At 36.4% G+C, this 16,160-nt stretch overlaps 1 protein-coding gene across 3 annotated transcripts in view; it reads right to left on the bottom strand.

The window, feature by feature from the left end:
• The window catches only part of LOC141812319 (callose synthase 9-like), a 76,293-nt gene that overhangs the window by 17,335 nt on the left and 42,798 nt on the right, over window positions 1–16,160 (bottom strand). For all 3 annotated transcript variants that reach the window (XM_074700362.1, XM_074700363.1, XM_074700364.1), the window contains 4 exons: window positions 14,626–14,739; window positions 14,456–14,544; window positions 14,223–14,381; window positions 14,003–14,105 (listed from right to left, as the gene is read on the bottom strand). In XM_074700362.1, coding sequence (XP_074556463.1) covers window positions 14,003–14,105; window positions 14,223–14,381; window positions 14,456–14,544; window positions 14,626–14,739 — 465 coding nt within the window. The remainder of the gene's footprint in view (window positions 1–14,002; window positions 14,106–14,222; window positions 14,382–14,455; window positions 14,545–14,625; window positions 14,740–16,160) is intronic.

Below are 16,160 nucleotides of genomic sequence, written 5' to 3'. Positions count from 1 at the left end.
TTAATGCCCATGAGGCAATTTATAAATAAAATTATTTATTAACTTTTGTAAATGAACTGGACGTTAGTGAACTAGCTATATTTTTGGCGTTAAAAATTAAAAAAATAAGATGGATAGAAAAATGTTTAATCCAATTTAGCCGTTAGTTGAGCTTTATGTTCATTCAATAATAACAAATATATAAACAAGCTTGCTAGTAAGCTTAGTTCTTTAATGCCCATGAACAAAGTTAATGAACAATTTATAAATAAAATTATTTATTAACTTTTGTAACATTTAAGTATAAAATTATTTCTCAATTTTTATTCAAATCAATAAAAATGTAGTAATTTATAAATTCTAATAATCTTTAAATTATTCATAATATGTTAAAAATTAAAAAAATAAGTTTGATGGATAGAAAAATGTTTAATCCAATTTATAAGGATAACAACTATGTTAGTTGAGCTTGATAAAAAGTTTGTCCTTGACCTGAGCTCGATAAGATACTTAACAAACAATCTTGAACATTCAATTTAATTTGGAGTAGCTTTTAGAGATTGTGATTAGGAATATAGTCATTTTGAGCTGGGTCGAATTGGATTTGAAGTTGGGAAATATGATTGAGTTTAAACTATGATTAAATAAACCATATTGCTATTTCTTTTATTATTATTCATTTTCTCTCCCCTATAAATTCAAACTGCTGTCCACTTCCTCTTCAATCACGTATATCTCATCTCAAATTGCAAACTCTGCCCATGATGAATTAAACCGATCATGACCGATCCCAAGTCGGAATAAAGGAGGAGGGTTGCATTAAGTTGTCAATATACGTCAAACTAAGACAAATATTCAATGAATGAATCCATTAAACTATTGTGCTAATACTAGGTTATTCTCCGGAAGGAACGCGTTGCAAGGTTCGACTGTAACCTCTCAACAAGAACCGTTACATTCCGAACTCGAGTGCAGTAATAAATATACAAGAGTTCGTGTTGCAGGATCCGACTATAATATATCGGCAAGGACCACTACATCTCCATGAAAATTTGGGCATAGTATTAAATAGACAAAAGTTCTCTCACCATAAATTGGATAAGAATAAATATTATAATAAAACTAATAGTCTAAGATTTAGAACTGGAACATAAGAACCCTCGCTGGCAAAGCAATAGAGGTAGCAGATACGATGATTAGAAGAAGAATTAGTATTTTATGTGTACAAGAGATAAATGGGTAGGCGAGAGGGCAAAAATGATAGAGAACTTGAATTTTAAATTATGATGCACAGGAAAAAGTAAAACAAGAAATGGAGTTAGTAAGATTATTGTTAAAGGATGAAGTTGTAGTAGTTAGAAAGGGCATAAAGTATAGCTATCAAGATAATAGTGGAGAAAGAAACTATGAATGTAATTAGCATATATTCACCTCAAGCAGGATCAGATAAAGATACCAAATTAAAATTTTAAAACAACCTAGATGAAATATTACAAAACATTCCGCCAAATGAAATGATTTTAATAGGAGGTGATTTAAATGGACATGTCGGAATGAAAAATGAGGAATACGAGAGGGTGTATGGGGTTATGGGTTTAGAACAAGAAATGAAAAACGTAACATTATACTAGCTAATACGTTTTTTAAGAAAAAGACATTTGGTCACATTCAACAGTGGAAAAATAAATCACAAATTAACTTTCTTATGGTTAAAAAGAGGGATAAAAAGATTTGTAAAAATTACAAGGTCAATCCTGGAGAAAGCTTAACTACCCAACATAGGTTAATAGTGTTGAATAAACACCTCAAGTAGTGAATTACAACATATCAATAGAAGAAAATTATACACGACTCCTAAAAATAAGTGGTGAATGTTAAAGGATGAAAAACAACATATACTTAAGGAGAAGGTAGGAGTACAAGTATTAGATAAAATATACAATGACTCTAATATGACATAGGATAAAATGGTATCAAAGTTGAAAATAATAACCAACGGTGAGTCAAAAAAGCATGCACCATCAAATAAAGAATCTTGATGATGAAATAAGAAAGTACAAGAGAAATGAAGAAAAAAATGAATAGCCTATAAGGAATTATATATTTATAAGAACAAGGAAAACATAAGAAAGAGCCAAGAAAGAAACTAAGAAATCAGTGAATGAAACTAAGAATAAACTTTTGAATGGTTATATAAAAAATTAGATACAGAAGAAGAGAAAAGAGACATTTATAGAATAACTAATGTAAAGTACCTTTAAAATACAAACAGAATGGTTGAAATAGAGAGCGTTTGAGTGTTTTATGTAATTGTAAAGTACCTCTAAAATTTAAAGGGAAGTTCTACAAAACGACAGCTAGACCTGCTATGTTATATGACAGTGAATGTTGGATTATGATTTGAGCATATGAACAGAAGATGAAAATTGCAGAGATGAGAATGTTAAAATGGATGTGGATATACGAGAATAGACAGAATAAGAAATGAGAGCATTAGAAAGAAAGTCGGAGTTGCATCTATTAAGGAAAAACTCCGAGAGACACGTTTAAGATGGTACAAATATGTACTTAGACAACCGATAAATGCTCCAGTTAGGCGATGTAAAACTATGATAAATACACACATCAAACAAGAAAAAGGAAGACCAAAAAAGACTTGGTCAGCAACAATAAAACAAGATAAAATTTATTTAAGTATAGATGATGATATAGTAGCGGATAAAGTCCAATGGCATAGAAAGATGTATATAGTCACCTCACCTAGTGGGATAAGACTTGGTTGTTGTTGTTAAACTCTCTTTTCTCTCTCATGTTACCATGAGACTTGCAACTAGAGACTATAGTCTTTGCAAGCTTCGTGAAAATTCCACTAAGCACCTCTACAACTCAACTCTAGCTGCGCCACCCTTCATGCTTGAGCACAAGCTATCTTTCTGCTTGAGCACAAGCTATCTTTCCCACCCATCACCCATCTAGAGTCTCTCTCAATCTTGCACTTGAGGTCTTACACTCATGGCCATTGTTGGCCCAAACAATGTCAAAATCCCATCCTTTCCTTTTTCTTTATTCGATAAGTGCAGTTGGTGATATACCTTCGATCACTATGAACCATACCCAACCTTCAAAGCATTCAAAACATTTGTTTCCCCCTAAGGCTTGTTTCCTTCTAATGTGCAATTGAGATTTATTGTTGATTTCCTTTTCTATTGGCAAGTTACATCTCTATGATGCTATCTTGTGTTTGATTTCATTGTTACAACCTTAGGTTTGCATGTAGATTTGATATGTGTTTGAGTGTGCATGGATTTGTAAGAACACACATGAAACTTAGAGAGCTCATGGTCGACGAGGTTGAGTGATGATGTGGATATACTTGTCATGGACAAGATGACATACTCAGTGGCATCAAGATCCATAGAGATTGGAGATGGTATGGGGCAAGACCTGAGGTGGTGTTGGATTAACTCTAGAGCAATGACATGGCACAATCAAGTCGGAGGCTTAGTGGCTCGAGGTTCGAAGAATTAGAAGTTGCACCAGGCAACCAAGAGACCGTAGGATGAGAAGCATCATAGAGTAGCAAAGACAATAGCAGATGAAGGCAGCTATATATATATGAGAAGAGGTTAAGCATGATAAGTGGAGGAGCTAAGGGCTTATGCATCCAAGGGACTGAGTAACATAATAGGATGATTAAAGGGCAATGTCAAATTGCGAATAGTTGGACTCCATTGGTAAACTATAAGAGTTGAGTGATCTGTACACACAGAGCGAGGGTAGAAATTAACATAAGCAGACTTGACCTTAAAATAGGTTGAAGTTAAGTTCCTCATCGATTGATGGAACAGAGTAACCACTCCAAAATTAATTTAGAGTTTAGAATTTGTTCAGTCGACTAGTGTGAATCTAATCTACTGATGTTAGGAGCCAACAAATAGAAATTTTTGCTCAAATGACAATAGTTGATTGGTGGCACATCAATTGAACTGTTGGTAGATTTTTAGTCAATTGACGCAAAGGATAGAAAGCATAAAAGAACTCATGAAGCTCAATAGTAGTCGGATCGAGCAAAATAGTCGGTTGATGGTACAGATTTGATCAACGACACAAACCATATTACAACAAGAGGTTTCAAAGCCTATAAAAGAACCAAATAGAGTTGGACAAACCCTATCAAAACCTTTGCTTTAACTTGTAATTTCTTCTTATAATCCTTGCGCCCTATGAGGTTTCTCCACCTTTGATAGTTAATTGAGAAGGAGAAGGATAGAGGGTTTCTGAAAGTGATCCACCTACAGATCAAAGTCGTGGAGCAAGAGTCCTAAACCACATAAAAAGCTCATGTTTGGTCGATTGGTTTTCCTTTTGCTTGTTGTTATTTGTTTATCTTTCTGTCACAAAACAAGTATTGTAGGAACCGAACGAATCAAGAAAGACTCTATTTACCCCTCCCCTACAACATATCCATCACCTCACGATCCCAACAATGGTAAGTTGTGGAATAGCTATTAAAGCATCCTTTGATGAAGGTTATGTCTTGCCTTTGCTTATCATGAGAGAATTAAATGTTACTCCTTATTTTTTATTTCAAATGGGATTTTTGTTGATCTTAGTAGGCATCAACAATTGAAGTTTAATAGCCCAATTGTTATTCAATGCATCCTTAGTAAGTATCTTCAATGGAGTTTCAATTTGATTTATGGTGTAAAAGCAATATTAATAATCATTCTCATTCAAATCTTGAATTCTTAGTTGTTAGAAGAGCATAGATTTATCTTGGGTGGATTGGTGGTGATGCAAATTTGTGATTAGAGGTGGGTGTTCTTACTTGCTCCTTTAAATTTAGCTTGTGCATGACTAGATATGTGAAATTTATGTTATAAGATAATCATGGTAATATTCTAAAAGGAGGGAGGATAAATTAGATGATTAATCATGTAACAGGGAAAATTTGATAGAACATATTGTGGTTAAACAAGAGATTTAAAATTGAATTCTTTCCCTCCTTCACATGATTTAATCTTGTTTATGGTTTATTTATGCAGGTGATACACATGGGAGGTATAGTTTTTAAAAATTATTATTTACTCTCTTACTATCCATCTTTAATTGTGTTGCACCCTAGACTTATATTTGATTGTTCACTACCTTTGGTTTATTCATGTGGATTACTAGTTATAACAAAACATATTGTTAAAATATCGTAAATATAGTTAGGGATAATTTGGTATCTTAATTTATATTTTACCTAAAATACAAATTAGTCCTTAGAATAGAATCTTGATTTATTTGCTAGAATAGAGTCCTAATTATTTCTTAGAATAGACTCTAACTTTGCATATAAATAGGACTTACCTTATGTAATATTTGATTAAGAATTCTTTTGTGAAATAATATGGTATTAGAGGGAGGTTAGAGAACAACCGTAATTCCGTAAAAAAAAACCTATTTCTCTTTCCCACAGCCCTAGTGTAGGCGCCACCTTTCCTCATCGCGTGACTCTTCTCTTCGACGTCTTCCTCACGCGTCAAAACCCTTTGTCGTCGCCGCCTAAGGAAGCACCGCCCACCTCTGGTCGCGATCAACCTGAGCGAAGCCGACACTTTCTTGGAGATTCACCGTCTAGTATCCTATCCTCGCAAGCACTGAAAAGCCCTAAATGGAGTGTCACGATAGGGCTTCAAATTAGAATTTATAAATTTTATCGAAAACCCACAACGAATACAAAATAAACGAAGTATAGGGGCCTCGAGTCGTATTTTTCCAAGGACTAGTAGAAAATTGAATGAATTGAGCTTATCGTGTCGTATTTTTGGGTTTTCTATGAAAATGGGGGTTTGGGGTTTTTAAGATGAAATGCAAACGCAAAATGCAATAACAAAAATGAAATGCAATCAATTCCTAATCTAGCTAGGCAATAAAATTCAAAAGTTAAACTAAGACAATGAATTGAGTTTAAAGAAACTAATATAACTTGCAAAAATCAAAGCAAAGTTACACTCTAGCTATTCACTACAATCTACCAACACAAATTAAACCTAATGAACAAATACCATCTATTCCTGATACGGAACAGTGGATTGTTGGTGGCCTAAGTTATCAGAAACCGACACTATCACTACCCGAATGGATGCTAGCTAAAACTAGAACTCAAAACCAATTCAAATCATCAAGTTTAACTACAAATCCAATGATTCAAGCAAACAATTTCAAATTCACAATGTTAAAAACTGATTAACTCAATTGCAGAACTGAAATGAGCAGAAACAACAAAATCAGAAACATCCCTAATTCTTCTTCCCTTGCTCCTTCGATTTGGTGTCAAACAAACCGTTGAACTCCACAATGTTGGCTTCAACAATTCCTTTAGAATCTTAAAGGTGGTTGATGGTCTTGTTACTCGCAGCCGAGCCCTGAAAAACGCCAAGAAACCCTCTGTGGCGCGAACAGAATCTGCGCGATGAAATTTTAGCTGCACAACTGGGATTCCTGTTTCCTCCTTGCTCTGATGGTCCTTCTGAAGCCTTGGACGTGTCGCGCGATCTTCCGAGAACCCCTCGTCGACGCACGGTGTCAAAAGACGCAGCAGCTCACCGGAAATCAAAGGAACAGGGGTGGCGACGCCGGAAGAACCCCCGCCGGCGTGCCCTTCCAGCCGCCGGAATTCGCCCAAAGAACCAACTTAGGACTCCTCAGGAACCGAAGAACGCAATGCAATCGGAATTTCGGGATGGGAATGGCCGTGGAGGTACGCTCCTCAACAGAGGAGGAAACGCGGGGGACGATGAACAGTGCGGCCAGACACTGTTCACATCCTTAAGTTCCGATTTTATACTTCAATTAATCAACAGATCTGGGCCCTTGATTTTAAATCCAACGGTGCAGACTTGATCTGAGGTTTAGGGCAGCTTAGGGCTTCCAAAAAATTGTAAAATTTTGACCAAGCTCGATCTAAGTCATTTCCTCCGTGTTGGCGCAATTGGTTTGACAAATTTGACTTGATTTGACCGCGGTTGAGCTCGAGTCGGATCCGATTTAACCCTAAAATCAATAAAAATCAAATTAATGCCAAAAATTGCCATAAAATCATGAAAATTAGAATCAAACCTCAGATTATGCAATATAGGACAATTAAGATCAAATCGATCCATTTCATAATTTATTTTCATATAAAAGCCCAAAATTGAATCGATTAAAATCATAAAAATCCTAAATCATCAAGCACCAAGAAGAGAGGCGGCGTACGTCGCGACTCCTCAACGTCGCCTTCCACCACTGCTCCTCAGTGTCGTCTTTCCCCACGTACCTATTCTCCGCAGCGTGTTCTCCTCCAGCATCTATTCCTGATGCCGCCGATCGAGCTTTGCTCTCTTCTCTCTTCATGGCTACCTCCGACACTCCGAAGCCGGATATTTCAATCATTACCAACCACATCACTGCACCGCTCTTTTCCGAGCTGTTAGATGGTAAAAACTACTCCTCTTGGAACTCTCACATTGAACTTTGGCTTGTTGAACAGGATTATGAGACACATCTCACTCAAACCGAAGAGGATATTCAAGTCATCGATTGTCCTATGTGGAAAAAGGTTGACGTTCAGTTCTGTTGTATTATCCGAATCACCATCCATCCATCTCTTAGAGATGTCTTCTGCACTCACAAGACTTGTAAAGCTGTTTGGACACAGGCTCAACAACTCTTTACAAATATCTCTCGACGACTATCAAGTTTGTGAAGATCTCATGACCATCCTCAGTGTCCATCAGATTAAGGATTCTATGTCAACTTATTTGGGTTCAATCTCTAGCCTTCTATGTAACTTCAATGAACTGCTTCCACCTGCGACCACTTCTGTTGTAGAGCTTGAAAATCGAAAGAAATTTTTTATGTCTCTGACTTTATATGGTCTACCCACAGATTATTCTCATGTTCATGATCATATTCTGGGCAACCTCATAGAAGCTACTATGGACAGTACCTAAGCGACTCTCCTTCGTGTCCATGCCAAAGTCTTGACGTTTTCGCCTTTCGTTCCTGTTGACTCATCAGCTTTGGTCTCTCGAAACAACAAAAGACTTCTACCTTGTAAGGGTGACAAAAGACGTCCTTGATGTGATCATTGTCATCGACCAAGACACATAATTGATAAATGTTGGAGTCTACATGGTCGACCTCCTCGTGCTGCTCAAATCGTCCAGAGTTCTGGTGTGATCAACTTATCTGGGCTCGATCTCTAGCTTCTGTGTAACTTCAATGAACTGCTTCCACCTGCGAGCACTCCAGTTGCAGAGCTTGAAAATCAAAAGAAATATTTTGCCTCTGGTTTTATATGGTCTGCCCATAGATTATTCTCATATTCGTGATCATATCCTAGGCAGCCCCATAGAAGCTATCATAGACAGTACTTGGGCGACTCTCCTTCGTGTCCCTACCAAAGTCTTGATGTTGCCTCCTATTCCTGTTGACTTATCAGCTTTGGTCTCTCGAAACAACAACAGACCTCCACCTCGTAAGGGTGACAAAGGACGTCCTTGGTGTGATCATTGCTACCGACCAGGACACATGATTGATAAATGTTGGAGTCTACATGGTCGACCTCCTCATGTTGCTCAGATCGTCGAGAGTTATGTCGCTTCTTTAGCTTCCACTTCACAGTTGCCACCAGATCCGCCCCCACCGCCTTTCTATAACGACTTTCTGAAATGGTATAAAGATCGACAGACTTCTAATTCCCCTGTTGTCGCTGCACACGCTGGTAATTCCTTTGCTGGCATATCTCGCTCTTTGGGTCCTTGGGTTCTTGATTCTAGAGCCACCGATTATATCACTGGTAATAGATCTCTTTTTCCTTCTCTCTCTACTTCCGGTTATTTACCTTTTGTCACCATGGCAAATGGTTCTCAAACTCAGTTCCAGGGTGTTGGTATTATTCATTCTTCTTCATCTCTTTCTATTCATAATGTTCTTTAAGTTCCCGAAGCTCCCTTTAATTTATTATCAATAAGTCAGCTTACTCAGTCTCTTGATTGTGTCATCTCGTTTACTAAAACTTCTGTTTCCTTACAGGACCGGAGTACGAAGAGGATGGTTGGCTTCGGATGTGAGTCTCATAGCCTATATCGGCTTCACCAGCCCTTTCTTGTTGATTTGGCGACAACATTTCCACTTCTTATTCATGCTCAGTTGGGACATCTTGGTCTTAATAAGTTGAAATAATTACATCCTAGTCTTTCTCACTTAGAGTCTTTGTCTTGTAAGTCATGCCAATCAGAAAAGCATATTTGTAGTTCTTTTTCTTCTCGCACTGTGAGTCAGGCTATGCCCCTTTTGCTTTGGTTCATTTCGATGTTTGGGGTCCGAGTCGTGTTTCTTCTACATTGGGATCACGATATTTTGTTACCTTTATAGACGATTTTTTTCATTGTACTTGATTATATCTGATGAAGGATCGTTCGAAATTATTTTCTATTTTCTAATCTTTTTTCCATGAAATCAAAACTCAATTTGGTATTTCTCTTCGAACCTTGCAAAATGATAATGCACGTGAGTATCTATCTACTCCGTTTTGGACCTTCTTGGCGTCTCATTGTGTGTTGCATCGGACATCTTGCCCTCATACCCCCAACAGAATGGAGTTACAAAACCAAAAATCGTCATCTTCGCGAGACCACCCGGACTCTTCTTCTTCACTCTCATATTCCTCATCGGTTTTAGAGTGATGTTGTACTTACTGCGTGTTATCTCATTAATCGCATGTCTTCCTCCACTCTACAGGGTCAAATACCTTATCATGTACATCTTCATCAATCTCTTCATCCTTTACTACCTAGGGTCTTTGGTTCTATATGTTTTGTTCATGCTCTTGATCCTGGCATTGACAAATTCTCTCCCCGGTCTCATAAATGTGTGTTCTTTGGGTACCCACGATCTTAGAAAGGGTATAAATGTTACTCCTCTACTCTCCGTCGGTACTTCATCTCTATTGATGCTACGTTCTTTGATTTGGTTCTAGTTTTTGGGCCTAATAATCTTCGTCTGAGTTTTCTCCTTCTACATCTGCGCCAGTGACTATCTTTTATTCTCCGGAGGAGTCTCTATCATCTCCAGCCCCATCTCCTCCTCCATTGCTGGTTTATCAGCATCGTCCTCGTCCTGCTTTGCCGCTGCCCAACACTGACACTGCCATGGACACATCTTTGGAGTCAAGTCCTTCGCCTCTTCCTTCGGTCCCATCTATTGAGTCTGATATTCCCATTGCACTTCAGAAAGTATATGTTCCACTCGTAATCCTTCTTCTCATTATGTTTCTTTGAGTTATCATATTTTTCCTTCCTATTATTCTTGTCTTTCCTCCTTGTCGTCTATTTCTCTTCCGAAAACTGCAGGTGATGTCTTTGCCCATCCAAGATGGAAACAGACTACGCTCGACGAAATATGTGTCTTACAGAGCAGTGAGACTTGGGACCTCGTTCCTCTACCACCAGGGAAGTCAGTTGTTGGTTGTCGATGGGTATATACGGTGAAAGTTAGTCCAGACGGAAAGGTTGAGCGGCTTAAGGCTCGCCTCGTTGCTAAAGGCTATAGTCAGATCTTCAAATTGGATTATGGGGACACTTTTTCTCCTGTTGCCAAGATGTGCTCTGTGCACCTAACCTGTCCATTGTTGTGATTCTGCATTGGCCTCTTTATCAGTTGGAGATAAAAAATGCTTACATAGTGACTTACTCGAGGAAGTTTACTTAGTGCAACCTCCGTGTTTTGTTGCTCAGGGGGAGTCTTCTGGTCTTGTATGTCGCCTGAGGAAATCTTTATATAGCCTCAAGCAGTCACCCAGAGCATGGTTCGGTAGATTTAATACTGTAATTCAACAGTTTGACATGACTCGGAGCAAGGCTGACCATTCTATCTTTTATCGCCACTCATCTACTGGTTGCATCTACTTAGTGGTTTATGTCGATGATATTGTCATCACAGGTAGTGATCATTTCGGGATTTCACTTCAACCATTTCCAAATAAAAGATCTCTCGGCAAACTCAAATATTTCTTGGGGATAAAAGTAGCATAGTCCAAAGATAAAATCATCATATCTCAAAGGAAGTATGCAATTGATATTCTAGAAGAAACAAAAATGTTAAACTCAGACAATTAACAACCCCATGGATCCTAATGTCAAACTCCTGCCAAATCAGGGGGAGTCTCTTCCAAATCCTGAACAGACAGACGATTAGTAGGAAGACTAAGCCACCTTACTGTTACTCGTCCGGATATCTCATTTACAATGTGTAGTAAGTTAGTTTCTCAACTCTCCATGCAAGGAACATTGGGATGTTGTGACTCGCATTATTCGATATATCAGAGGCGCTCTAGGAAAGGATCTTTTGTACAAAGACAAAAAACATACTCGAGTCGTAGGGTATTCTGATGCAGATTGGGCAAGATCTCCCACTGATAAGAGATCTACTTTTGGGTTTTATATATTTGTCGGAGATAACCTTGTTTCTTGGAAAAGCAAAAAGTAGAATGTTGTGGCAAGATCCAATGCAAAGGTAGAGTATCGAGCTATGGTCATAGCCAGTCAAGAACTTATATGGCTCAAACAGTTGCTTCAGGAGCTAAGGTTTAGAGAGGTTGCACAAATGTCACTTATATGTGACAACTAAGCTGCTATGCATATCGCTTCGAATTTAGTTTTTCATGAGAGGACAAAGCATATTGAAGTCGATAGTCACTTTGTTAGAGAGAAAGTCATATCTAGAGAAATATCAACTAGTTTTGTTAACTCACATGATCAACTAGTAGATATATTTACTAAGTCACTAAGAGATCCTCGAATTGACTACATATGTAACAAGCTGGGTGCATATGATTTATATTCTCTAGCTTGAGGGGGAGTGTTAGAATATTGTAAATATAGCTAGGGATAATTTGATATCTTAATTTGTATTTTATATAAAATACAAATTAGTCCTTAGAATAGAATTTTAATTTATTTTCTAGAATAGAGTTCTAATTATTTCTTAGAATAGACCCTAACTTTGCATATAAAAAGGGTTTACCTCTTGTAATATTTGATTAAGAATTCTTTTGTGAAATACCATATATGATCACAATAACTAAAAATAAATAAATTGTGATAAGAAATGAATGAATTTATATTGCCAGAAAGTGAAAACCTTGAGAATTTAAATGTCAAGATTACATATAATAGCGATTAAAGTGTTTAATTAATGGAGCTGATCGGGTAAGAATAATGCAAACTTAAAATGATAACCACTTACAGGAACTTTGATCATTATCTAATATACAATTAGAGATATGACAACCCAGTGCAAGAAATCCCCGCCAATGCAGGAATCCCAGGAAAAGGTATATTGTATATACAATCTTATCTTGTTTTACAAAAGGTTATTTCCGAAACTCGAATCCGTAACCTCTAGGTCATATGACAACTTTACCGTTGTACCAAGGCTCCCCTTCTAATATACAATTAGAGATGAATTAGGATATTGATAATGATGATAAGTTTGATTACTACTACTCTTTAAACTCTTTTTATGAGATAAGCAAGCGTGTACAACATTGTTACCCCTACTATGTATTTTGTGTTCACGTTCTGAAGTTTTTAACCTTCAAGTTAATTATTAGGATTTTCACATGGTACTTGTAATATCTCATCAAGGGCAGCTATTGTGTTCTATATGCTCTAACATTATCAGAGTTTAATTATGTCTAAAACTTAGGCTAAAACATTTTGCACTAGCAAGGAGTGATATTCTACACGCACATAAGTTCAACAAACTGTTTCCCAAATTAGCACATAAGAACAAGCACACTTTTCAAAGAGAGGAGTAATATTACATACTTCTCCATCACATCAGCTACAAGTGTCATCTCCATGTTTTAATAAGAAGAATTATGAATTAATTTAGTCTTGATCATATTTTGATGTTTTGGTTGTTATAGAAGATTAGCCGGCCCAACTTAGTAGAATAAACCTAGTAGAATAACACTTAATTGTTGTTATTGATTGTCATAGAAGCAGTCCACTAAGGACCAAATTTGTAGGAACACTTGTTCACCAACTTGGTTTATTTTATAAAGATATCAATTTTACAGGAGACGGGAAGAGTTGCAGACCCAATATATATTTTTCAAAAGTTTAAATAATTTTTTGTCCTTTATCCTCTTCCAAAAAGATTTGGATTATGTTATCTCAACTAATGACACGTAGACTCTTCATACCCCCCTCAGTACCTATTCATTTACCCTCACTTAACCCATGTCCAATACTAATATCGATTTATAGCATAAAAAATCTTATACGACCATGTTGGAACTTACATTCACACCCATATCGTCCTACGTGAATACAGCCCAAAGAAATTCCTACAAAGTGTACTGGTCCAAGTAGGATCATGATGTGTAGAGTAGCATTGCAAGTATCAAATTGCATTTATAATCTATCAAGCATACTTCAATACTAATAATTAGCAACATCTTTTTTGTTATTTTTCTTGATAATTCTTCACTTCTATCTCATTGCCTCGTCATTGTCATACTAAGCTTCTTGCATTGCATGGCATTGGCGTGCATAAAGCATTTCAATTTTCAAATAAAATTGAATTTAACCTAACAGTAAGGACCGTTACACAACATTTATGACACATCAATCAAATCCGACATGGGAAATTGAGTTTTCCTGGGTTGTAAAAATCACTCTCGCATATGACAAATACCATATGCACCATTCATATTAGTCAAGGCATAATTTTTTTTAATTATTTTTTTAGATTGTGAAGATATGTACAGATATGTTATTTAATACATGCTTGTACTATTCCAAACCAAGATTTGAATCAGAAAGAGACCATACTAAGTTTGACCTAACACAGAAAGTACAGAGATTTCTCATGCATTTTAAACTTTATGATCATTCATCAAGCACTAACTTATATTCAAAAGTTACAGAAGAAAAGGCATCTGAATCAATAAGGTCTGCATAACCCAGGACAGCAAGCATACCAGTTCCTCATCCCACCAAGCTTCCCAGCTTTCCTCTCCCTTTACTCCAATTCCACCTCGGTAAAACAGCCAATCTGTCCAATCTCGGAAATCCTCCACCGTTCTGAACAATAGCAAATAGAAACTTAAACTCCATTTCTTTGAAGCACACCTATGTTGAAATAAAAGTGGGAATTCTCAAGATTCTAACAAGATATTAAGATAACGAAATGATGCTCACTTCTGCCACTCAAAACCACATGGATTAAACAAATATGGAGCAAAAAGCCAAGATAATGCCATGATCCAACTGCTAACAGAGATTAGGATGTATGAAACAGCTCCACCATTATTGTAACCATATGCAAGCAATATTATTAACAAAAGAACAACTTCTAATCTGCATAGAAGGATGAGGTGTTAGAAAACTTCAGTTGACGATCAACTTAAACTTTGATAAGGAAGATTACAAACCCCTTAACAAAATGGCTGCGAGAGTAAAGCCTATAGTTCTCTGCAAACTTGATATGGAGAACAACAAAACCTCTACCAGTGGCACGGTACTGAAAATGGAAATCAAAGTAATATAGCCAATATGCAAGGATATTAAAAAAATATAGGGATACATAACAAAAGATACTTGCCTTAGCACCTCCATGGAGAATGGTTCGACCAAAATAGTGTGTCCTCGTTCCAAGAGAGAATGTGAAGAAGACTGAACAAAGCTGGAATTGCATCGTAGTAAAGCTAACAACAGCCTGTACAAAAAGTCTTGAATTAGCCATACTGCATAGATAAAATCATTAGATAGTAGAAAAGTATCAAAGTATAAAAATAAGCATTTCCAAAGATCGTAGGAAAGAATGCTTTTGACATATAAAATACAAAGAATAACTTGCAAACAAAGTCTTTTGAAATTATAAAAACTGATGATGTCCACCAAAAACAGTCAACTTGACTGGTTATAAAAGTATCAACTTGACTGTTGATACACACTTGGGTTTCCATCATGAATCAAACAATATTGTTGTAAAATACGGAACAATTATAAACTGAAACAAAAACATGAGTGTCAGTTTCATGGAAGTTAATTGGGAAGTTGTTAACTTGACTGGTTATAGAAGTAGCACTAAATGAAATTCAAAAGCATCCTTCCGTGCCTCTATAGCACCCTGCTTAAAATCAAAATCTTCTCATCAGTATTTTACAGGCAATTGAATTCTTAAAGTAACAATTGATCTGATGCATATTTTGTGATTCATTCAAGTCATCATGTGGGAGAAATGGCAGATGATTGGCAAGACCGAATCAATAATGCAGACCATGTTTCAGTTTGAATATATTTCAGTCATTTTTAGTGTTGTTGGAACTTTGTCCTGCTAGCAATCATACAGATAGAATAGCAAAATTCTACAACAAAAATCAAATGAATATCAGCCCATCAATTTGTATAAAAGAAAAGAAGGCTGTGATGGACAGACACCAAACTACTTAACACAAAATCAATTAAGTGCATGAATTGCAAATTCTTTCAGTGACACTAGTTACACGTTCAATTTGTACTGAAAATAGTAAGGTGCAGCTCTATTAGATTATAAACAAAGACATTCACACAGTACCTGCAAATTTTATGTTAACAACATTACTCAATTAGATTTAAATGTGTGAAAAAAATGTGTGAATTCTCCTTGTAAGTCATAGAAATTCAAATGTGAAAATTCTCCTTGTAAATCATAGAAATTCAAACTGACAAACTCAAGCAATAACAACAATGCTAGTGCCACTATTTGGGGTGGACATTATGAAACTTATCCTGCCAGTCAAGTCTATGCCATTTGGGGTGGATATTATGAAACTTATCCTTGTAAGTTGATACTTAAGATCAAATCAATTGAGCCCACGACATTGCGAAATTAGTTACTTGCTCCACCTGTATTTGCCAATAGTAAGGTGAAGCAATGATAGATTATAACACTAACAATCAATTTTATGACGACAAGCTAAATCAACTAGATATAAATATGGGAGAAAAATGTATGTGCAAATTCTCCTTACAAGTCATGAAAAATAAAACAATTGAGAAACTCATAAATAACAACAATTTAATTTACTGCAAACTGTTTGGGGTCAGCATCATGAACTTATCCCTCCACTGAAATCTATGCAAGCTTATATGAAT

The sequence above is a fragment of the Curcuma longa genome, chromosome 18 (assembly GCF_044706935.1).
Source record: "Curcuma longa cultivar G26 ecotype Majalengka, Jawa Barat chromosome 18, ITB_CL_G26_1.1, whole genome shotgun sequence".
NCBI lineage: Eukaryota > Viridiplantae > Streptophyta > Magnoliopsida > Zingiberales > Zingiberaceae > Curcuma > Curcuma longa.
Note: the sequence above shows the minus strand (reverse complement) of the source record. Positions and strands in the feature narration are given on the sequence as shown.